Genomic DNA, 26,557 nt, shown 5'->3' on the forward strand with positions numbered 1-26,557 from the left:
ATCGAAGATTTAGCATTGATGGGACTGAAATTTCCGGACGGTTGATAAGGGAAATAGTTTCTTCGAGGAACGGAAAATGCGGGATTTTTTCAACATGATTTAATTAAGATGCTTGCGGGACCACGTAATTTGAATGGATAATACGGGAAAATGTTGTTTCCGGGAACGTATAATCGAGGTTCTATAGAGCGTTCCAACCTTAAATTGCAGTACAGCGTAGATAGAGCGCGCTGTTGCAAAATCGACTCGTAAAGATCACGCTCGAGTGTGACTCAAACAGGGCGTCACAGTTCCACATTTTTCGTTTGTAATTTTGTAATTTTAAGTTCATTCATTCATAAATTAATATTTGTAGGATGGTAAAATAAATACAACATACCTTAATCATTGGCGTTGCTCTCAGACATTGGACGTACACCTTCTATCATTTCTGCAAGGCCTGATGTTCCCGCTTTGGATGAACTGGGTTCGGGAGATGAACTTGAGGATGAACCGGACGATGAAGAAAGTCGTATTAAAAACTTTTCATCGTCGACATCGTCCTGTAATTCATCTGCTTTCCACAAACCTCTTTCATTTTTCTTTACTTCGTTCACGTAATTTGCCCAATTGTCTTATGTTTTTATGGCATAAAAATGTTAGTTCAACATTTGGAACAAAACCATGTTCATTACCCGCGTGGACTAAGGCAAATTACGGTCCTCGGATTTTCTGTGACTTAAGTCCCGAACTCACCCCTTCAATGGCGGCCTGCCGTGCACTTTTCACTGTCGTATCCTTCCATTCTTTTGTCACTGTCTGCCCAATATTTACCCACGATTCATCTGTGTAAATTATAGCTTTATTTTGTGCCCTCAAACGTTTTATCTCCCTGAGATATCTGTGCCTCCAATTAATAATTTCATCGGTTTCAGCGAAAGTTGCTTTATTACCCCGTCTTAAATAACGGAAGCCTATATCATGTAAGAAGCGATACAACGCAGTTTTGGAAAATCGTGGCAAAGAATCTTCTCCATTTACCCGACTCAAAATCACGTTCATTGTCGGTGGTATGTTAGCAAATAAAAGAGAGTGAGCCACCCGGCGAACTCCATTTCTAACAATTTCATCATATTTAATTTTTCTGCCGTCCTTGTCTTTTTTCCGGTTTTTTTTTTTTTTTTTTTTTTTTTTTTTGCGAGAGTTCGCAAAGGATCATGTGTGTGTTCCTTCCTTATAGCATAGATTGTTCTTTCGGAACAACCTGTAGCTTTAGCTGTTTCACTGACTGCGCTGCTCACATTCATAGTCTTTCAAAAATAATCCACGATACTCATTAAAATATTGCGTTCTTTTCCCCTGAGTTTACCTACGGAACGTTTCTTTTTAATTTGACGATCCATTGTACATCCATCTGCACTTTTTCTTTGAACTAAGAACCCCCCCCGCACGAGCACGAGCTGACAACTACACAGACTACACAAACACAATCCACTTGTCCTCAAGAACTATACATTTATCACTGATCTTGTCCGGCTCCATGGCTAAATGGTTAGCGTGCTGGCCATTGGTCCAGAGGGCCCCGGGTTCGATTCCCGGCCGGGTCGGGGATTTTACACCTCATTGGTTAATTCCAATGGCTCGGGGGCTGGGTGTGTGTGTGCGTGAGAGCCATCTTCAGCATTAGAATTCATGACAGGTAGGGCCCCATTCTTATAGACGCGCAGGTCGCCTATGCGGCGTCAACTGGAAAGACCTGCAGTCGGCCTCTTCGGGGGCCACTGATCTTTATTTAATCAATCTTATAATACTGATTAAATGAACACCACTGCACACGGCTGTCAGTATTTAAAAGCTCAGCCAGCCGAGTCGCTCGTGAAACGTAAACAAACGAGACGTTCTCCCTGTCATAACGAGATAGGAACTTGAGGTATGATTTAAAAATAACTTCCATATTCGAAGAGCGTGTCTTTGCTTTAACCACACCATGATCCTTCTGCACATTTTCTTCGAAATTAGATCCCCACGCACAAGCACGAACTCACGAACCACACAAACGTAATACACTTTCCCTCAAGAATTGTACATATGTCACTGATATGTATTTAATCACTATTATACATACTACTGACGAAATGAGCACTGCACTACATGCGACTGTCTGGAAATGTTAAAAGCGCATGTTTGTGAGATCACTACCGGTACTTCAGCCAGCCAGCCGAGTCACGCGCGAAACCAAAATTCAAGGAGATATTCTTCCAGTCACAAATTAATAACTAAGCAAGATAAGAACTTCGGGATTGTTTTAAAAATAACTTCCATATCTGAAGACCATTTGCCTCGCTTTGACCCCCCATGCAAATTCAATAGGAAAGACTCTGGCCAGCGACTGACTTTTTCGTGCCTGCACATAAAATTCCCTGAACATGACTGAAAATAAACTCATATACTGCATTTTGTTATCATTCAAATTTAAAAATAAACTTATCTACATTGAGCTGAAATGTTTCTTTACCAGCAGTGAAAAAATTAGGAAAATAATGAATATAAAATGGGAGTTATGGCATGATAAGTTCTATGCAATGAAGATTTTGCATTTGACGAAACTTTCCATTATATTACCATTTTCACACTAAATTATTTTTTTTACATTTTTTTTTTGTTAACGGCATCAAATGCGCCTTGAAATTCTGTACATAACACGATATTCACCCATTTTGACCGATAACATTCTGATTCACGGATATTTGGCAAACGTGCTGCATTAGAGTAGGACAGCACTACCCGCAAAACATGGGAGAAGGAAAGAGACGGAATTATCCCATTACTGCTGTACTGCAATTTAAGGTTGGAACGCTCTATACTGTATTATTATTATTATTATTATTATTATTATTATTATTATTATTATTTACGTAGTTATGTACAGACTTTATTTGTTATAAATTGTGGTTGTATTATTTGTTGTTGTATGATCTGTCTTGTATAACAAAACATGTGAGGTTATGTCACAACAGTCTGCTGTATGTACATTAATATGACTTTATTTAATGTAAGGATACGTAATTAATAGTATTCAGTTTATTAGTACGTGTAAATATGATGTAAAAATCCAATGTAATGTGCAACACAGGGTAATAGTCCAGAACAATGCATCTTGTCACTAGACTGTATAGAATGTTCCATTCATTTGTAAATACATTATTGGAGCCTCTAGAAAATTCGAGAAAACATGTTATGTCATACTTTTCTAGAAGCTTGGCCAGGCAGCGTATATAAGGATACTGTACTTAGTCGAGTGTGTGAACTCATGTTGTGATTTTGTTGTGTTGATAGTTGCGTTGACGTGCTAACGTGGCAGTCTTCTTCTTCTTTTCCGTAGCAGTGTTTTGTTCAAAATGGTGGTTCATTAATATGTGTGTATAATGTGTATATAATTTGTAAATAAAAACCGTGTACACAATTGACAGCATTTTGTGTGTGCACCTTTGTAGTTACACATGTTGGTGTTAATTTTACCTTCATAAGTGCATTGTATAACAACGTACATAAATTAGGCCTACTGTATGTACTATACAGCTGATATGTTGGTGCTTAACTTTATGTTCGTAAGTGGATTGTGTAACAACGTACATAAATTAGGCCTACTGTACTTACACAGAGTGGTTTGCAGGACATTCAGTTATGGAGAAGAAGAAAGCTAGACAATTTACAAATTATGAAGAATCAAAATTTATTGAGAAAGCGGGTGCTAATCCACACATGAAACTTCTGCAAATCACCCAGATGTTGGACATTCCTACGGTAACTTTGAACATAATTGTTTATTTGCTGTCCTCTTTATCCATACCGGTAGCATTAGAGACAGTTTGAGTCTCAGATATTGAATTAAACATAGTTTGCTGTTTGTTATGACCAAGTTTTAAGGTGAACCGAGGACTTAACCGTACCCAAAACCAAAGCACTGCATTTTGTTCAATAAATTTCCAATCTCATTGAAATCATTTAAGAAAAGGCTAGGAAAACAACAGATAGGGAATCTGCCACCTGGGCGACTGCCCTAAACGCAGATCATTATTGACTGATTGAGTGATTGATAAGCAACATGCATAGTTTGCGTATCTAAGAATGTTTTACCTTGATATTTTACTATGTTGATGTCCTTAAAATGTATTATTTTGTTATTTATTTCATTAATTATAATTGTAAACACTTGTTTCTTTGTTTTCACCAAAATTGTTTTTATGTTCAAACCAAACCATAAATTTAAGAGTGTAGGCTAATTGTTTTTTATTATGTTAGCACGTTCCTTCTTTATGACATTACTTTTTTCGGTCCCCTCAAAAACGTCCTAACCAGTTTTGGCTGCAATAGATAACGGGGGGTGAAGAAGAAGTTGAGAAGAGGGTAGGAGACTGGAAGAGAATGTCGACAGAGGGCCAGAGGAATGACGGGGAACGATGGAGGGGCTTATATTCCTGAGAGACCTGGCCAGTGGTTGTAAACTGTGCAAGATGTTGATGATTCCAATAAGTACCCAGTGTTACAAAACTATTAACAGTAGCTGTCAATCATTTTCTACCACTTACTCTGCTTGAGAGTGACCCATGATAAGAGCATTGAACACATTCTCATTTACTGGCAGTTGCTTCTCTCGCATGAACTCTAGTATCCTCGTAGCTCCTTCTATGTCGCCATCTTGACAGTAACGAGAAATCAAGCGTTGATATGTTACCCTATTTGGCTCAACTCCCTTCCGCTCTAAGTTGGCCAAAAATTCGGTGGGTGAAAAGCGATGCTCATTTTCTAAATATACTCGTAACAAAGCATTGTAATGGCTCACATCCATGGGCACCCCTGAAACAAACAAGAAAAAAAGGTACTTTATCTGGAAAACAAACACTAAAATATACCAGGACACCAGCACATTTCTGCATTACTTGACTTGACTCCAAAAATTCTTAAATCAATTATTCTTCTATTACATTTTCAAATGTCAGTCTCAATGTAGACGAACTAGCACAAAGTGAAGATATGCCTGAAGCAGAAATCACATTACAAGCACAAGGATAATTGAAACACCTAAGTTTGTATTATAACTTCAATTAGCACTTTCTTGAAAGTCTGTTTCTATTTTCAGGAATTTATAACCCCTAAACTTTATTTTATTGAATAATCCTTTAGGCGGCGTCATATTTGCCACATGACAGTCACACAACACGTTTTTATTCAAGACAATCTGAACTTCAACACTTAAACACAGACAAGTAGTAACCATTACTGTTATGACAGTAAGGCCTGTGTAATGAACAGCTTATCAAGTTTTTTCTCAAAATACTTTTCTCTCGGTGTAAAACTCTAGTGCAAGTATGAATGAAATGTAATCTGAAACTATACTGTTATCAGTAACATTGAAATTAGGATCACTGACAATTGACTGATTTATAACGACTCATAAGGCTCTGAAAAACAATGCAAAAAGGTTGTTTTTAGATAGTACCTGCCATGAGTTCCAAATGGGGACCAAGCTTTAAGAAGCCCAAATGACTAACTGAAATTAGACTTGGGAATAAAAGGTTGGTAACTATCTCCTAAAGACATTAGAGAATAAAACAGTTGACAGCAGTTGGAAATAATACACATTATAATATTATTTACCGCTATTTGCAGATTGTCATGTGTTGAAATGTTCAAAAACCTCCTCTCACCACACAAATCAGATGCTGCAACTAATATAACAAGAATGAACAAATACTTGACCCATAAGCTCCAACAATGTCTGAAAAACAATGTCAACATGTAATCATTGACGTCAACCTAACCACTGTATCAAAATCTCCCCACAAAGCAGAGATGCTTCAGCAGGTAGGAATAGAAAGCATGTCTGTCCAATGTTAGTGGAGTGTTATGAATTTCTGAAGTTCTCTGTGTGATCAGTTTAATTTTCTATTACCTTCCTACCCTACATAAATTTTTGCATGCAGTGAACAGCAATGATAAACAGACTGTTTTAAAACAATTCAGTTTCTGATAGATCTGAGTTCATAAGCTGAAATAAGAAGTGTGTTATCGTTAACAGAGGATATCACTGTGTAGCAGAGGTGTTAATAACAGAAAACTTAGCAGTTCAGGAGAAATCATTAAAGTTTAAATTTCTCTGTTTTTATTTAACATTACTAACACATCAAAGGTTTTCGGTAGCGCAACGATGGGAAAGGGCTAGGGTTAGGAAGGTAGCGGTGGTGGTCATAAGGCCTTGGGAAACCCAAGAAAACCACCTTCAGGGCTGTTGACAGTGGAATTCAAACTTACCATCTCCCGAATGCAAGATCACAGCTACGTGATCCTAACCGTGCAGCCAACTCGCTCAGTCTCTATTTCGAGGCAGTAAAAATATACGGTACATACGTGAATAATCCCCACCATCAAATAATCCACACCCCTTTATTTTAGGATGGCAAATTTTGAAAAAATTGCTGTTTTTGTAATTTGGCATTTGGTTGTCTATCCAAACAGGTCTTTAGGAAGACCTAACAGTTCATACCAAACTCACTGCATATAAAGCAATCATCACCATATGGTTACTGTATGGATGTGAAGCCTGAACCCTGCAATGCTATGATATCAAGAAATTTGAATGTTTTCATCACCAGAAGAATCTTACATATCAAATGGGTGAACCATGACTCCAGTCTTGCAGTTCTTAAGAAAGCGTGCTGTGGCGGTATAAATTTAAGCAAATTTATTATTATTATTATTTTTATTATTAACATCATCATGGGAGTTCTCTCACCATTTAGAAGTACAGTATAATGATGTGTCAGCGATTGTTGACCAGCGATCGGCTGTCATTAACTATTTACGGCGTACCGCTATCCTGTTATTCAACCAATTAAAGGTGTACTAGTAATGACTAGTAGCCCATTGGCTACCGCAGCTGTTTCTGTCATGCCCTCTAGCGTTGAACTGTGTAACCCTGTGTGTGTTCACTTGAACTGTTGGAAAGGCAAGACAGAAGCAAACTCACTCTCTTATTTGGTGGCCATTATGGCCCCAAAAGACGATTGTAAACCACCATAACTGGCTTTAACACATGTTTTGAAGCTTTAGTTATTGTGATTTGGCCAATGGTGTTGTGCTGCTTAATTTCTTTTCGTGTGGTTTGCCTGTAGTATACTTATGTGCCAACTAAATCATCTTCTTGTAATAATTTGTACTTCATCATGCATAATTATTACGTGCTCGATATAAGGTGAGCATTATATTGGATTACACCTAAAAATTTATAAGTGATCAACCAACATTCAAGACTTGAAGTCGGAATTCTACCTTATTCTGTGACAATGAGGCTTTGAACAATGTTTATATTTTCAACAAGTAATCCAGCACAACGCCTGATATTATTCAGTTTCAACTGAGCCATCTCAACCACTCATATATTGGATATGACTGTTCCGCACTGCAAGTTTATCGGTGAATTTTAATTCCATAAGTATATCAAAGGCTACCTCCCTCAAAAAAAAAAAAAACTTGAAAATTTTTAAAAATAAAACTTCAAAAAATTTGGAACTGGGAAAATATGTCTATGTCTTACAGTGTATGAATTTAATTGCATGTCATAGAGTTTTAAAGGGCTATTTATGTAGAGAAAAGTCCTACATCATATAATGGTTTGGTGTGTGAAAGAACTAATTACGCCAAGCATAAACACGAACGTTTCATGGCCATCAGCGAGAAATGTTTTGTCGCTGAGGCCACACCACATTTATTCTATCGAAAAAACAAATTAACTTGCAAGGGGAAGTCACGATGTCCGCATCACAGATTTTGTTCAAACTTTGTAGGTTGGTAGTACTACATCACAAAAACACACTAGCAAGTCTCAAAAATTTCTGCAAAAAGTGATTTTGAAAATATCGAGAAAGTTACAAGAGGTTTAGCATGCCAGGTACCATTAAGAGATAGACCGTTGCGTGGTGGTCGAGTGGTTAAGGTTCTCCATTTCAGATATGAAGATTGCGAGTTCAAGTGACGCTCGTATTAACTTTTTTTTTCTGACATTTCCTGATCCACTTTTTCCTCATATTGCGAATGAGAGCAGCAGTTAGTCACTGTCTGACTGTTGTGTCATGTAACAGTTGTGTGCGATGTAACCAGACGTGCTCGTCGTAAGTTCAATCGGCATGGAGATCTCGCATGTTAAATTATGTTCGAATTAAAGTGTTTTTGAATGTGAAGTTACGCAAAATGCAAACGAGTTCCCGGGAGAGCAAACAACAAATAAGCAGTTGAAAAGGGCCATGGCTTACGTCGAGCACCTTCTTTGTATAAATCACTTACTGGATCTCGGCGATTCTGTAGATATTACAAAAGAGGCCGAATTAGTGGGAAAGAAAATGTGTAAATCTATTTTGACAGTAATACAAGAAAATAAATTTGTAATAGATGAAAAAAAGTGGAGGAGTTAAAAAGCTGGTAGCAGCGTGACTCAAACTCTCCATCTTCATAACTGAAGTGGAGAACGTTAACCACTGGACCACCACGTCACAGTCTCTTACTTGATGGGTACTTGTCATGCTAAACCTCTCGTAACCTTTTTTGACATTTTCAAAATCACTTTTTTCAGAAATTTTTGAGAGTTGCACGCTACTACTTTGCCAGTGAGTTTTTGTGATGTAGTATTACCAACTTACAAAGTATGAACAAAATCTGTGATGCGGACATCGTGACCTCCCCCTGTTAGTTCCTTGGGTAGATTTAAAATCTTAAGTTTCAATTGGGCACTGTATTTGGTGTGAATTTTAAACTTAATTTCTGGTAGATTATTTCCAATGTAGCTTTCCTTCAGGCTTTGAATTTGTTATTATGTCATATTTTGAGACCATTGCATTGTTTTCCCTGTGATGGACTGACAAGATAACATTATGTAATACGTTATGATCATAATTGTTAATGGGTCTTCATCCTAGATGGACGCTTTGTGATTGAAAGCTTCTTATTGTTAAACAGCAGTGGTTGAACTTGCAGTGTAGAAATAAAATTCAGAAACTCAATCGTCAAAAGTAACCAGTGTTTCGCCCAGAGTGCGGCATGGGCTCATCAGTTGGCTACCGCACCTTTTCCAAGACACCACTGCAAGCCATACATGTGATAAGCACAATGCAGTGCCGCCGTACTAGGGGAGAATTGCATCTCCACTTGCTATATTGCCCTCCCGGGCTAGCATGACCAAAATATGACTTCCAATTGAGATAGCTAGAAAAAAAATTCAGGAAACTCAATCGTCAAAAGTTACCAGTGTTTCGCCCAGAGTGCGGCATGGGCTCATCAGTGGCCGGCTAGCACGCCGGTAGCGACACTACTGCAAGCCATACATGTGATAAGCACAATGCAATGCCGACGTACTAGGGGAGAATTGCATCTCCACTTGCTACATTGCCCTCCCAGGCTAGCATGATCAAAATATGGCTTCCGACTGAGATAGCTAGAAATAAAATTCAGGAAACTTAATCGTCAAAAGTTACCAACCAGTGTTTCGCCCAGAGTGCAGCATGGGCTCATCAGTTGGATACCGCACCTTTTCCAAGACACTGGCCGGCTAGCACGCCGGTAGCGACACCACTGCAAGCCATACATGTGATAAGCACATTGCAGTGCCGACGTACTACATGTATGGCTTGCAGTGGTGTCGCTACCGGGGTGCTAGCCGGCCAGTGTCTTGGAAAACGTGCAGTATCCAACTGATGAGCCCATGCCGCACTCTGGGCGAAACACTGGTAACTTTTGACGATTGAGTTTGCTGAATTTTATTTCTAGCTATCTCAATCGGAAGCCATATATTGGTCGAACTTGCAGTGTGTTTTTAGTGTTTTAAAGGAACATTGGTCACTGTAATGTTTTTCTTTTACCTATTTGAATTTTTCTGTTAACTTCACAGAATGTAATTACTGTATTTTAATTTGAGTTTATGCCAATCTTGGGCGTGATATTTGTTTATTTTAAGCTTGCTCGGTTTCCTTCCACAATGAGATAATATGATTTCACCTTTTTGGGGATTTTCGTTTTCCTATTTGCAGTATGAGTTCATAATTTTTATTACCAAGGTTTTCGACTTTTTTAATTGTACTTCAGGATTCTTTTGAAGTATATGGTATATTGTTAATTGAGTGTACCCTCCCCCTTTTCAAAAGTAACGTCAATAGTGAAATAGTGCACCAGTTCTTAAGGTATATGGGAGTAGTGAAATTCATTCCATTGGTGGGTAAATATTCAGTAATGAATTTATTTTTATTAAGTAATTATGTACGTATTTATTTTAATTCTCTTTAAAATAATTTATGAACACTTCATATTTTAAGATTTTCTTATTTAACATGGTCTTCAATTTACACGTTTTTTTTAAATTCCTCATTTTATAAATTTGCAAAGCTTAACATTGCAATGATTTTACTTTTTCCACCACCACCACCACCAACACCACCATTTGTTCATTAAAATTTATCTTGGGCTTTAAACAATGCCATGGATGCTCCTGTTCTTTCAGATAAATTGTCTTTGCCCTTGTTGTCTGTTACCTGATCCACCCTCCTTTCGGTCCTGTATGACCTTGAATCTGTCCAGATTTCAAGGCTTCCTAGCCTCATTGCTGTGTGTGTTGTGACTTCCCTTACTCTTGTACCCTTGTGTACCGGGACTGTCAAAAAATTCACTAGTAGTATTAATGATTAGTTTATTTGTTGCAGTGTTCGGTTGTTATGCTACAGGCATAAACAGTGTAGTAATCTCTATCATTGCCATTATCTTTGGTGGACAGGGCATGTGTGCCATATGAGTGACACCAGGCTTCCTGTCCAATTCCTTTACGGTGAACTTTCCTCAGGCACAAGAACCTTTGAAACCCCCCCCCCCCTTTTTTTTTTATTGCCATAAGACCTATCTGTGTTGGTGTGACGTAAAGCAACTAGCAAAAAAAAAATATATATATAATTTTAAAGCAAGTACCATTTTGATATAGAAAAAAGTAATGAAATTTTTTTAACAATTCCTTTTCCACATGTAAGTTTGTACCTTAAACTACTTCTCAACGTAAGTTCCAAGCATAATAAGGCACTTGTCATATCATAAAACTAGATTCTGAATTCCATCCTCATAGAAATCTGCTGCCTGATGTGTCAGCCACTGCAGCGCAGTCATTTTTAGGTCGTCATCATTGTCATGGCACTAATCTCCTAAATTATAAGCTATAAATTTCATTTTTCTTCCGTATTGAAGTACAAGGAGAAGTTCCATCCGATTTTCGGAAGAATGTTGTTATACCTATTCCCAAGAAAGCCGGTGCTGACAGGTGTGAAAACTACCGCACCATTAGTTTAGTATCTCATGCCTGCAAAATTTTAACACGTATTATTTACAGAAGAATGGAAAAACAAGTTGAAGCTCAGTTGGGAGATCAATTTGGCTTCAGAATAAATGTAGGAACACGTGAAGCAATCCTGACTTTACGTCTGATCTTAGAGGATCAAATCAAGAAGGACAAGCCCACGTACATGGCATTCGTAGATCTAGAAAAGGCATTCGATAATGTTGATTGGACCAAGCTATTTATGATTCTGAAGATGATAGGGATCAGATACCGAGAACGAAGAATTATCTACAATCTGTATAAAAATCAGTCTGCAGTGATAAGAATCGAGGGCTTTGAAAAAGAAGCAGCAATCCAGAAAGGAGTGAGGCAAGGCTGCAGTTTGTCCCCTCTGCTTTTCAATGTTTACATAGAACAGGCAGTAAAGGAAATCAAAGAGAACTTTGGAAAGGGAATCACAGTCCAAGGAGAGGAAATTAAAACCTTGAGATTTGGCTAAATTTGATGAGAAGAAGAGAGAGAATGATAGGACACATCGTAAGACACCCAGGACTTGTTCAGTTGGTTTTTGAAGGAAGTGTAGGTGGTAAGAACGGTAGGGGTAGACCAAGGTATGAATATGACAAGCAGATTAGAGCAGATGTAGGAAGCAATAGTTACGTAGAAATGAAAAGGTTAGCACAGGATAGGGTGGCATGGAGGGCTGCATCAAACCAGTCTATGGACTGATGACTCAAACACATTGAAGTACAATTACAAGAAATAAATTGACAATGAATTTTCAAAACAATATATAAAGTAAATAATATTACATCAGTCTTGGGACTAGTTTCAGTCACTTAATGGCCATCTTCAGCCAAATAAAATTAAGCAGATTATGTGATAACTAAAACATAAATACACATACTGTATGTATACCAGACAAATACAATGTTGCAGGAATAATTATAACATTGTCTTTGGTATTTTCAATACGCACAAATAAATGTAAATACGGGTGAATGCTTCTGTAATGGCATCTGTGGCCAGCCTACAAATGTACGTACTGAGCTCGCATGCTCTGAACGACGAAACAAGCTCTGCAGTGGCCAGATTTAAAAATAGTACAGTAAAACCTCTTTAATTCGAAGTCAGTGGGACCCAAAAATCAGACTTCGAATTACGTAATTTTGAATTAACCGCCAACTCGTAATTCAGAAATGCCAACCCTTGTGGCGTCACAAAATATTCTACGACCCATTACTGCATGCAATTAACCTTGATTCACAGTTTAAACCTTTCAAATGCCATGGAAAAAAAAATACTATTTCCAAAATGTATCCATCCAACAAGGTGCATTTACAGTATTCAAATAATGCACTTTGATAACTCACTGGCAAACAATCTCATACAATGAAATAAAAAAAAAAAGAAACAAAGAAAGAAAAACGATTCAAAGACGAGGAGAAATCTATACTGTACAAGTACTGGATTACTGTACTGTATGCATTTTACATGCCTTGTACTTGCACGGAAAGTACACAATGCCTTAAAACATCGTGGCTTATCGAACTTTCGTATGACGAGAGGAGACTGTCTCACTTCCATCTGCATTACAACACAGTACAGTGACTATCGTTGTACAATTTCCCATCACGGCACTCTCTCTTCTCTCATAATTCAGAAATCCCAACCCACGACACGTCACAAAATAGTCTAAGACCCATTAATGTATGCAGTCACCTTGATTCTCAGTTTAAACCCCTCAAATGCCATGGGAAACACTATTTCCAAAATGTATTTAACAGCAGGATGCATTTACATTATTCAAATAATGCACTTGGATAAGACTGGTAAACATAACCTCACGTAATGAAAGGCAAAAAAAAACAAGATTCAAAGACGAGGACAAATTATGCTCACTCCCCTGTGGAAATGCTTTACTGCTTGGATTACTGTATTGCTTGCATTTTTAGATGCCTTGTACTTGCACGAAAAGTGCCCAATGCCCTTACAACATCGTGGCTAATCGAACTTCCATATGACGAGGGAAGGAAGTCTCTCGCTTCCGTGTGTAGTGCAATTTTCTACACAGTACAGTGACCCCCACCCTTGTACAATTTCCCGGCTGGCACTTCTCTCCTTTAAAACCATAAAACCAAGCTCGATAGCTGCAGTCACTTAAGTGCGACCAGTATCCAGTATTCGGGAGATAGTGGGTTCGAACCCCACTGTCGCCAGCCCTGAAAATGGTTTTCCGTGGTTCCACATTTTCACACCAGGCTGAACCTTAATTAAGACCACAGCTGCTTCCTTCCCACTCCTAGCCCTTTCCTGTCCCATCGTCGCCATAAGACCTAACTGTGTTGGTGTGACGTAAAGCAACTAGCAAAAAAAAAAAAAAATCATACGTTTGGGCTCGGCATTGACAATATTGTTCAGTGCATACGACGTATTAGTCACGCTTTTTCGTCAACTGTCAGCATCGCTAGTATTCGCGGATTCTGCTTCTCCGCACACTGCCTGCTACATGATATTGCGGTGTTCCTTAAAACGCTGAATGCAAAAGAATTAAGATTTCACTCAAACTTAGCAAATATGAAGCACTCTGTAGACACACCGAAGTGAGTGAAATTGCGGGAAGCTACCCCTGCACATTTCGGAAGACGCGTTCTTTCATGATGCGGAGAAATTTCAAATTTAAATTTCTCCCTACAACACTTACTTTTTTCAATGTAAAGGCAGTTTTGATTTTAAAATCTGAATTTCAGTAATGGGACCGACACTGTTCTTCGAATTAAGCAATTTAAATAACATGCAAAACCGTACCTCATGTTTCTGGGAACGAGAGCTTCTTCGAATTAGGCAAGATTTTGAATTAACCGATTTTGAATTATCAAGGTTCTACTGCACTTACTTTTAAAAAAAACTTGCTCGTTTTGGTGACAAACCACCACTACTGCTGCTGTTGAACTGTTCGAGCAAGAGCATGATATTCAATGACAGTAACACATAGTTTATCACACGCAGCCTTGTCCTCCCCTATTTATCGAGTGCAATCTGTGTGGATTTATAACTGTTAGGTTCTTCAGACTGCCGAAATTCGTTCTGAATAAGTTGTTTCTTTTTCAGGTACAGTATAGTGCTCGCTGGCAGTAGCTCTAAAATGCTTCTAGGAGTGGCGACCGCATCGTAATAATAGCCCAAAAATGTGATGGTAAATATCAGCTTCAGAAAAGGAGAGACAACGGTGGAGAAGTACCATCAAAACCTCAATCTGGCAGGAGCTGGACAAGGGGAAATGAAAATGAAGATGATAATGGTGAATTCTATTACCATATGTTTCTTTTTTCAGTTTATTTATAAATGTATTTATTCAAAGTTAGTTTCAACAGACTAAAGAACCTAACAATTATAAATTAACTGAGACGAAACTGGAAAGAGATGGCTTCAGATATCACAACAACAAAATCTGTGTGGACGCATGTTTTCACACTAGAAATGAAAAACTTAGGGTACCAAAAGGAATGAATTTCAGAGGGATGAGATGCGAGTCACATAGACTCTTTAAGTGGAGACATAGGAGAAACGACTCTGTTATGAGAAATTTCTTTTAACGATCAGGAACACTAGTTCAAAGCCGTGTGCAAGGAAATCAGGAGTGGGAGACTTTCATGGACCAGCAAGATGTCGACACATCAGTGATGCATGGGAGCTGAGTGATCATTTGGCAATCAAGCAAAACGTCTCAAAGGTTGGAAGGACGTATAAATACTCCAATACTACTTTGCTTTTGGCTGTGGGAAGTCTGCGAGAGCAGAACATCAGCCGTTGAGTGTCAGACAAGAGCAATTCATGGCATTTTGTTGTGTGAAGTCACAAGAGCAGAACATTAGCCGCTTAGTGTCAGACTACAGTAGATCGGGCTTTTTAGAACCAAGAAGAGATGGTGTCAAGATTGCCTGACAGACGTTCCTGTCTTTACTTGTGTGTGCTTCCTGAGAAGTCTGTGTTTGAGCCCAGGCAGTTTACGCCATCCTGCAATCTAAGACCGAGTCACTGACAGATACAGTATCCAGATTCACTTTAAAAGGCTATCACTGGTCAAGCAAACTGCCTCATAATCTGAAACTCTCATGTTCTATTCCAACCAAGATCACTATTTTGAAGGGCAGACAAAATTCTTCGCACTCCATGTCATTACTGTTGGCATGTTAACCATCTCTGGTGGTGCACTCTGTAATCCAACAAAATTAAATTAACTCAGCCATAGGAATCATCCAGCAGAATTCCACTTTTGTTGCTAGAAAGCAGCACAATCGAAATGTTGAAATAGGTGCTAGGTCACCAAGACGATGCACGTCAGAAGGCCTGCAACTCAGTTGTCAAGGCCTTAGGATGTTTATTATTACAGTATTATTTATTTACTTAGCATATGATGCTTACAAGACAATAAGAATTACATTAAATTATATTGTTACATATATACAATTTACAGCATTAGGACGACTTTTCAAATACGGAGAGAAAGGTCTGCAATCCATCTAATTCCTTCTGGAGATGCTGAGTGGAGTTCATCCAAGGAGCCGGGATATGCACGTAGAGGGCACTCCTGCACAATATGCTTGATGGTTTGCAATTCAAAACCGCAATCACATTGGGGAGAATTTATCCAACCCCATTACACCAGTTCAACCAGTACCACATCGAATCCTGTTTAACCTTGACCAGATTGTCCGAAGTAGAGCCTTGTAGTGGGATCACTGATTGAAAGTAGGCCATGAGATGTCGAGTTTAACCATTCATCCCTCCAGGCATTTCGGAGATTTAACCTAACTGACGTAAGATCTACAGCCATCTCGCAAGCTGGCTTTCTTGATTTCAATCTCGGTTTAGAAAGACATTCGACATCATGATGAATTGGAAGAGCATCATTTTCCAAGATCCTACACCACAGGCGAACAAGAGCTTGCTGTCTCCTAAGATGGGGTGGAGCAATGTTACATAGTACAAGCAACCACTGGGAGGGAATACAACATAGAGTACTAGAGATGATACGCATTGTTTGGTGAAGTTGAATATCCACTAGATGGCAGTGAGAGCTATTTAACCAAATGCCTGCACAATATTCAGCTGGGGAATATACAACAGCCAAAGCAGTAGTCCCGAGTGTACTGGCGTTGGCACCCCATGATGTTTCAGCTAACCTACTAAGAATGTTATTACAACTTTTCAGTTTTGCAGCCGTTTTTCCAATATGATTACGGTAGGTCAGTGTCCTGTCCAATGTCACACCTAAGTAATTAGGACAGCTATTGCACTTTAGGTATTGATTCCTAAACTTCACTCTAGGACGATAGTTTGCTTGAAGATAACTAAGGTGAAATGTGGCAACCTCAGATTTTGAGGCACTTGGCTGGAGCTGCCAGTTTATGAAGTACTCATCTATCTTCCCAAGATCTGCATTTAATATATCCCCAGCTTATCGAAGGTGGTAGCTTGAACCGTAAGAGTTATATCACCTAAATAGATGAATTTGCGAGATAGAGTTTCGGGTAGATCATGAGTATACAAGTTGAACAGCAGAGGGGATAGGACAGATCCCTGCGGTAAACCTTACTGATTGTACGGAACCTGCTCCTAACATTTTCAGTTAGAACTTGGAATAGCCTGTTACTCAGCACATTATCAATCAGTATTGAACCCATGACATTTGTGCCCTAAGAACATTATGCATAAATTGACAATTTAATTAGAAGTTTGATTCTTGATAGCATGGATTTGACACGTGACAAGTGGGCGATTACCTTCGGTCCCACGCTCTAGGATACGTGACGTCAGTCGCACGTGTCAACGGCGAAAGAATCTTAAGTCAGTTTTGTGAACGATTTCAAAGCGCGTGTATATGGCGTGCCCCAAGCCAAGTCAAAAATATAGTGCCTATCAAAGGAGGTCATTTATCCCACAAATCGAACACGTATAAATTTTTAATGTCCATGAACACTACCGCCAGAAATGTAGCGAGTATGTAGACACTTTCAAAACTCTTGTAATTACAGTTTAGTTAAATCAGAAAAGTTATAGAATTTTTCTTAGCGGTAAAGGGAGATGCCCGAAGAAAAGGGGTAACTGGTATAAATATGAAGGGACGCCATGACGAAGTCTCCTTCTCCTGCATTTTATGGTACGAAGCGGACAATAAAGTGTTGAGCTGCTCTGTGAAATCAAACAACAAAAGTAGACTAAGTTCAACCACAGATTTTAGTCATTGTGGCTGGGGTCTTGACTCCATGAGGAGATAGTCTTCTTGAGTGAAATAATTGTATCAGATAGGACAGTTAAGGTACCGAATAAATTTGTAAAGAAAGTAATTCGTGTGCAGAAAGAAATTACAGTCCATCGTGTGCGCTCAACGAAACAAGTGAAGGATATTTTTTTTATGCCTTATTTCCAGGAAACCTGAAGAAATAAAATGATCTGTAAAGCCAGAAATATAAAAACGGCTAAATAAAAATGCCAGGGACGCAGGTGAGCCTTACGATGAATACTGGTGTAACCACATAAGGTATGCGACTTTCCATCTTACTACCTATTATAGTAATCGCCACGTAAGGTAATACCCCAGAAAGTAAATATCGCCGCCCGATGCTCTTCTTTTCTCTTTTTTGTAATGGCTGATCACTGCTGCCAACCTGCCTGGTTACATATTAAAATCACCAGACATAACCATAACAAACTAACCTCAATGTAAACACCGATAATGAATGTTTCCCTACCCTAGTAAATGATAAAAGTTAAGATAAAATAAATCAAGATATTCATAATTAAGTCGATTTCCACGCTCAATGAGCTCAATTAAGGAAATAAACACACTTGCACACTCAAATTAATGTCACATAATATATCTGTCTTTATTTTGATATACAGTAGGCGAACTTTAACCATATTCTTGAAAAGAGGGGCGTGTTAAACGATGTAATTTATTTAATAAGTCTTTGCAGTGTGATTTTCGAAAGTTCCAGACATCCAATGACTTACCTTTTTTTGCGCGAACATTTCCTTCTCTCTTCAATACGGTACCGGTAACCAGTAAGGAGAGAGATTATTGGGCATATTTTCAGCCTGCAGGCTGGTTATATCTTCAAGCTTATCATTCATTCATTCATACATTTATACATTTATTGAACATAACAGGCGACTTCGCCCCTATACATGTTCACATGCAATAATAATAATAATAATAATAATAATAATAATAATAATAATAATAATAATAATAATAATAATAATAATGATAAAATGAATAATAAATAATAATAATAATAAAATGGATAATAATAATAATAATAATAATAATAATAATAATGATAATAATAATAAGAATAATTAGCAGTCATTAGCTGAAGCAGTTCACTCACTCAGTGTTCATCCAGTGTCCTTATTATGCTCTGTACTTGCGTCACATTCTTGTTACTGACCTACACCTGATCCATAATCAAACAACAACACTCAGCATTTCAGCACTTGCATACCAGCTAACTTTAAAACAAACAGACCATGCAATCCTGTCCTCTTACCCAACTCCACCTAACTAAGTACTCAGTCCCTATATTCCCTAATACATTAGAATTTTAACATACTATCCCCTTCCCTTATACAGATAACTATTCCACCCCCCTATTCTCCTGCCCACCCTCTAACTCACTCTCCTTCATTTTACTCTCGCAGGCCTTTTTTGTCGCACAAAAATACCTGTTCAATTCACCCCCTTTTTCCCATTGTTTAATAATCCATCTCAGTATTGCGTTCTCATCCCCTCTCCCCAATATTTCCCGATGCTCGGCACTCAATAATCCATGTCTTAACCCCCTCGTTACCTCACAGTCTCTTAGCAAGTGAAACTCATCATTTACATCTCCACAAAGTACACACCTTGTCTTATCCCTCCCCTGTAACCAGCCTGTATTCCTTGGCAAACCTAAAAGCCACCACATCATCCCATATCGTTTTGACCTATCGACGTATCTAATATTCAACCCTGCTATCTCCTCTATTTTCGTCAAAACAGTCAGCGAATTTCTTAGTCTGCTTTCCCCCAATAATTTCTGCCTATGGATATCTCTAATTCTCCTTTCCAGTATATTCATCCCTCTCACTTCTGTCCTTGACCAAACCTCCCCCCACAGGTGTCCTAATCCTATCCTCTCCAAATATCCCTTTATTTTTTCTAACCATCCACCCTTATACATGCTCTTAAATTGCTGTACATATGCTGCCTGTAAAACTCTCCCACCTTCCTGTCTTTTTAAATTCATCCAGTATCTAACTATTCTTTTCACACCCTCTGATTCCAAATCCTCCCCACACATTAATTCCGCCCCTACATTTGCTGTACACCTCGGTAAGCCCATCACTAACTTAGCAAAACTACTAACAATCCTTCTTAGTTCCTCTCTTTTCTCATCCAGCCCCCAAACTTCTGCTCCGTATAATACCCTCCCAACGATTACCGACCTGAACACGAGTCTCAGTGTTTTATAACTGATCCCCGGGTACTTGAGTAGCAAATTTCTGACTGAGGCTAAGGCTCCAATCCTCTATATTTCACTCTTTTGATCTGGTCACTCCAAGTTCCTTTATCATTAAAAATAACTCCTAGATATTCCAACTACCTTACCTGTTCCAATCTTTCTCCCTGAATTACCCAATTCCCTTCTATCTTTCTTCTTTTGTCCACCTGTACTACCAATATTTTAGACTTATTTCCATTAATTTTCAATCCCCATTTCCTCGCAAATAGCGTCACTGACTCTAAGGCCCTATTCATCGCCCCTGAAGTAAGCGTCATCATTTCCATTTCCATCATCCGCAAATATCAGTCCTGGTACTTCCATACCATTAATTACTGGTACAGCCCAATTTTCTGCCCCAAACCCCTCTAAAATATCGTTAATAAATAAAATAAACAATATTGGCGATAACTTGCATCCTTGTTTTAAACCCACCTTGGACTCTAATGGTCCACTCAGTCTCCCTTCTCCCAATTTTACACAAAACCTGACGTCCCTATATATTCCTTCCACTGCCCTCAACATCTTCTCCGAAATCCCTAACCTACCTAATTTCTCTAGTAGGGCCTCTCTATTCACCTTGTCAAAAGCTTTCTCAAAATCTATTGCTGCTACATAAACCGTGTTCAAGCTTATCAGGAAACATATAGGTATACTAATGTGCCAAGCTCCGTAAACGGAAATTAGGTCAGCTTTCAAGTTCACTGCAGATTTGAAAATAATAATGTTATAAGTTCTACTGGCAAAATTTCGTCCCGCAAGAGTTACTCGTATTTCATGTACCGGTAGATCTAGACATGAGACTGGCGTATTTGAACACTTTCATCATTTCACACAAACTATGTTATTAAATGCATTATCCGAACATGCCACAATTTTACTTACCTGGTATTAGCCAAATAGATTTACAATCACACAGAAAAAGAAAATATGCTTTAAATATTCTCGCAAATGTATCACTAGTGACTTTAACGGCAATGCGGTGGCAACACGCAATTCACGCTAGAACAGTGATTGAACGTTGCCAACGTGCCAGATTAACGGTAAATGTAAGACGTCGTATCGGCAAGTAGGGTCCCTAAACTGTATGGTTACCGACACTGAAAAAGACCCAACAGCAAGAAAAGTAACTATAAATCGATACCTTAATATTACAGGGGAGAAAGGGTAAGGTTGCACCCTTAGGGTACGTCCTTACACGGAGAGGACTATATATCTTGTTTCATGATCTCTAAAATTGTGTATTTGAATGGGGTATATACGACGCAGTTTGGTCACCCCATATGGTTTTTGTGAATGTTAGGATACGACTAAAAGAGTCATTTGTTTTAAGTTCCACTTGGATAAAATTTTGAAGTCTTGCGAGTGCTGTATGATATTGTAAAAAGTTATTGAATAGGGTTTCGAAGTGATATCACGTCCAATGTAGATCGTCATTTCCGTGTGTTTACGGCCTATATTTTGTGATGTCAAATTAAGATGTTCATTCGACGTAAATTTTTTTCTGTCTGAAATTTGGACGTAAATAATATAGAAATCCATGGTTACTCATTTTCAATCAAGTGGAAGAGAGCTGTCGGGTGAGAATCTAGTGTGATGAATTTGGCCACGGAGAGAAAAGTTTTTCTAGGCCCATTTTAAACTGTGTCTGACTGGCAATAAAAAGATCTAGTAGAATGTTTCAGTCATTTTTCGTGAAAATGAAGTTATTAAAAATACGATATCCTTTTATGCGAAGTTGTTCATTATTAATGCATTGTGCATATTAGTCGTCATGAATTCTAGTAAGGATTTTATTCCAGTTCTTTGTCGGTGGTAGTTGCGAGTGGGGAAACAGAGGTTAGTTGTCGTGTGAGTCAAAATGAGATTTGTGGATCAGGTTAGAGACCTGTCATTGAAGCCGGGACATGGAAGCCCGAGGAATATTTATAATGTTGGGAATGGAAAGCAATATATAGAATTCCATAGCGGTATTAATTTGCGACGTACATAATTATTGTGGGCATCTTGAAGTATAATCTATGTGCATTTTATTGGTCAGGAATATCGTATTTTGTAATTAGTCTTTTGTGAAGTTAAACGTTTCATTCTTTGAGGTCAGTCAGGCATGATGAACAGATGTTCCATATCGAGATTGACAGACAGGGAAGGGTCGTTTGTAGCTGAGACCGCCAGCGGATCGAAAGGGAAACGGGTTGTAACGGGACATGTAGTGGTTTACGTGTAGGATTGAGATTTCATTTGTGGCGACGGAGATAAATAATTATGGAATCTAGTTGAAATGTCCATCCAGGAATAACATGCGAGTTGTTGGATACTGTGAATTAGGGTTGGGCACTATATCCCTATTTCGGCACAATGTGCCGGTGCACAGTTATGTTCCGCTGTTCCAGAACACCGAGTGTCAATTGTTCCAAAACATTCTCAAGTGAGCCGGAGACACTGACTCGCTGTCCCATCAGAAGCGCCACTATGCACTATGCCTACTAGCTGAACTGTGCAGCGGGCGCACGGGACGCGGGACTGTAACTGTGCAGTGTAGAGAGAACTTCGAGAGGCAACATTACATGCTCCGCGCCAGTGGGAACTGGGAATGTGCCTGTACGGAACGTGCTGTGTGGTGTGTGCCTGTGTGTAGTTATGGCCATGGTCCAGCATAAAGCTGCAGGGAATGTGAACGAACAGTCGGAACACTGAAATTCGCACCCACTAATCACGTTTAAAGGCTGCTTTTAGGTTAAGATTTTTCCGGTCAATATAAAATACACATAACATGGTTACAATGGCAGTGCAGGTGTTTAAAAGTAACCAATTCAAGAATATTTTCACCAGTTGAATGTATTGGCCTGTATTGTGAGTAATTAGTGAGTAATTAATATCTCGAAAATTTCCCTCAACACTTTCTCGGGGATTGACGTTAAACATTAATTTGGACTTTAAGGAAACTTTTAAGCCCAAGAAAAATATGGGACGTCGCTTTGGAATTAAAAATATAACTGGATGAATACATTGTTGTACTTTCGTGCTGTTAGGCCGGGCGCATATTGAGAAGCAGTTGGCCGCAGAGCAGGGAAGAGCTGAGCAGAACAGCGCGAAGCTTACGAACTGCGAAGTGGACGTGAGAGCACATTGTCACGCAGGGTCTCGTCGGTTTTCAGAAATAACATGTTTTCTTTAGACTCTGTGATACCGGGGCATCCAGTATAAAGAAGCTCTTTTTTCTTTTTCTTCAAGCATTCACGATTTTTCTCATTTTGTTAGTCATCTTCACAATTTCCCTTGTGCTGATGGCAATGCGGTTATTCAGCTTAAGACAATCGCAATAAAAACAACCACCTTCGCCAGTTTACAAGACTGAACAATATTTCTATGTTACCGATGTTCGGCGTTCATATGGACTAAGCAACGAATTTAATTCATGATTATTTTTCATATTTTTTACGTCGCACCGACACAGATAGGTCTTATGGCAACGATGGAATAGGAAAGGGCTAGGAATGGGAAGGAAGCGACCGTACCCCCCCCTCCCCCCCAGCATTAGCCTGGTGTGAAAATGGGTAAGCAAGGAAAACTATCTTCACGGTTGCCGACAGTGGGGTTCGAACCCCTTATCTCCCGAATGCAAGTTCATAGCAAGGCGATCCTAACCGCACGGCCAACTTGCATGGTAAATTCATTAATAAGATCACAGTGGGGGAGAGGGAAAAATACGTATTTACAAATGTACTGCTAGATTTTCATCTAGTTGTCACAAGACACAAGATACTAAAATCAATCAACACTGACAATCTGTTGTGAACGCGTTTGCATTTATATTTGACAAGACATGATAAATGATTTTCCGAATTTATCTCTTCACATAAATGTGATGATGGATGACGGCAACGGAGTCGGCGATGATGCTCTCCATAATCAGCATTAGATCTTTGTCTTAAATTCTGTATGTTGCGAGAACTTGGGTCACGGATTGTTTCGTAGATATATGAGGATTACATTCTTTTGTTTACTGTTTGTTTAACGTCTCACTAACATATCGAAGGTTTTCGGCGACGGAAGGGTGGAAGATTGGGAAGGTAGCGGGCGTGGCCTTAATTAAGGTACAGCCCCAGCATTTGCCTAGTGTGAAAATGGGAAACCACGGAAAGCCATCTTCAGGGCTGCCGACAGTGGGGTTCGAATCCACTATCTCCCGAATGCAAGCTCACAGATGCGCGACCCTAACCGCACGGCCACTTGCTCGGTGGATTACATTTTCGGCCTTTCTCTAAACTACCTTGTTACGCAGCGTGATTAAAATGATTTATAGCCTACACTGTAGTGCCTTATTCCCCGAATTTACATACCGATTTTCATTAAAATCTGTTCAGCCATTTTCTCACGAACATACATACATATATACGTTCATACTGCATTGCAGTCGACATGATTCACATAGTACCTACAAAACATGGTGAGACTGAATGGCTGTGGTAATTTTCTCCTCCATTTCTTAACTAACTGCGTGCGCAGGAAACTGTGTTTCGAAGATTGCCCGTGGTAGGCGGAAGTAGGTGCAGAACCGCCCTGCTCTGCTCTGTCCTGCCCTGTCTGTCAACTTGCGATGGTGCAATGATTTGTGTGGATTACAAAAATCTGCTCTGCGCTGCACTGCTTTAGCTGCTTCGCCTGTGTCCCAATGTGCCTTATGCTCTCTACACTTCGAATTCCTTTCATCTCAACTTCCATTTACTTTCTTCAATATCTCGAAAATTTCCCTCAACACTTTCTCGGGGATTGAAGTTAAAAATTAATTTGGACTTTAAGGACACTTTTAAGTCCAAGAAAAATATGGGTCGTCGCTTTGGAATTAAAAATATAACTGGATGAATACACTGTTGTACTTTCGTGCCATTATGCTCTCTGCACTTCGAATTCCTTCCCTCTCAACTTCATTTACTTTCTTCAATATCTCGAAAATTTCCCTCAACACTTTCTCGGGGATTGACGTTAAAAATTAATTTGGACTTTAAGGAAACTTTTAAGCCCAAGAAAAATACGGGTCATCGCTTTGGAATTAAAGATATAACTGGATGAATACATTGTTGTACTTTCATGCCGTTATGCTCTCTGCACTTCGAATTCCTTCCCTCTCAACTTCATTTACTTTCTTCAGTATCTCGAAAATTTCCCTCAACACTTTCTCGGGGATTGATGTTAAAAATTAATTTGGACTTTAAGGAAACTTTTAAGCCCAAGAAAAATACGGGTCATCGCTTTGGAATTAAAGATATAACTGGGTGAAAAAATGTTGACACTCTAACACAGGGCGGCACACAGCCGGTATCGACAGGCAGACACAGCCAAGGCCAACTAATCTATCTAGTGCGGCCTTGGCACAGCACGTTCGGTTCAGGCACATTCCAGCTGAAGCGGAGCATGTCCTGTTGCCTCTCGAAGTTCTCTCTCGGATGCAGTTACAGTCCTGCGTCCTGTGTCCCGTCACTCTGTACCGAAACACTCCGCCTAAAGCTCCTAATGTTGCGGAACAAGTGAATGTTCTGGTCTGCCCAACCCTACTGTGAATTTGTTTAATTGGAGACGTAATGAACATTTGAAACCACAAACTTAGAGTATAAAGAGTACTAGTAACCAAATTCGGGGTTGTCCAAAATATAGAGCGGTGGTAGTGATGATTGATTGTCTGTGAGGGGTGCGCAAACGTTATAAAATGTTATGATGAGATATGCCATCGTAATTATATGGCGAGTTGCTTTTGGTTTGTACGTAGATTATTAGGATATCCAAGTGTTAATAATGGCTAGGATTAAATTAGATTTAAAGTGTGAGATCATGAGACAAGATATATAACTGGACATGAATTATGTAACAATTCTTTCCCAGCCAGATAAACATCACAGGATTGAATTCACATCACAGCTGCGTAGAAATTTGTGAAGAAACCAGAGTCCGCGGAGACAGAAATTGTTGTTCTTTAAGATTTCAATAAATCATTTAAATTTATTTAATTATTAAATTCAGTGAAACCGCATTTTGAAATAACTTTCAATCAAGCAAATAACTTGGAGATGCATTCTGGAAATCTTAGTTTGTGTTCTGGGGAATATGTAAATGGTAACGTAACGATTAAGGGGACATATCCGAAGGAAATGGATTTTTCTGTCACAAAGTTTGTAAGCATTGCCATTGTTGTATTATTTTACTTTGATTGATTGAACAGTGAATGTGCTGGGGATAGTAAAGTGGAAACTTTGGTCATCAACCGATGTAACTTAATTGTGTTTAGCCTTCAGCTTAGAAACTTGGATGGTCAGGGGGTCATCAACCTCAGTGACTTAGATTAGGGCCATATGCCACTGTAGCATCATTTTCCTTGCGGTCATCATCCACAATGACTTTAAAGTAACTTAGAAGTTTAGATGTCGGTTCATGACATAGACGCAGGTCACATCGATTCAATTAAGGGTCCATGTTGTATAACCACTGTGTGGCACACACCGATTGGACTGCCTTCATTATACCCAGAGTCCAGAGTTCATGTTACGAGGGCTGGACCATAACGAATCACTATGATGGTACGTGTGGTCTCACATGGAAGCCGAATTTAAGGATTTCCAGACTTTCTTTTCTTTAATAAAAAATGAGACAATGGTTTCCAGTAAGAATGCCC

General features: G+C 39.0%; 1 protein-coding gene across 1 annotated transcript in view; it reads right to left on the bottom strand.

The window, feature by feature from the left end:
- Positions 1 to 26,557, bottom strand: part of bsf (bicoid stability factor) — a 351,343-nt gene that overhangs the window by 311,979 nt on the left and 12,807 nt on the right. Inside the window, exon 4 of the mRNA XM_067153608.2 lies at positions 4,569 to 4,836. Coding sequence (XP_067009709.2) covers positions 4,569 to 4,836 — 268 coding nt within the window. The remainder of the gene's footprint in view (positions 1 to 4,568; positions 4,837 to 26,557) is intronic.

Source organism: Anabrus simplex, chromosome 9 (assembly GCF_040414725.1).
Source record: "Anabrus simplex isolate iqAnaSimp1 chromosome 9, ASM4041472v1, whole genome shotgun sequence".
NCBI lineage: Eukaryota > Metazoa > Arthropoda > Insecta > Orthoptera > Tettigoniidae > Anabrus > Anabrus simplex.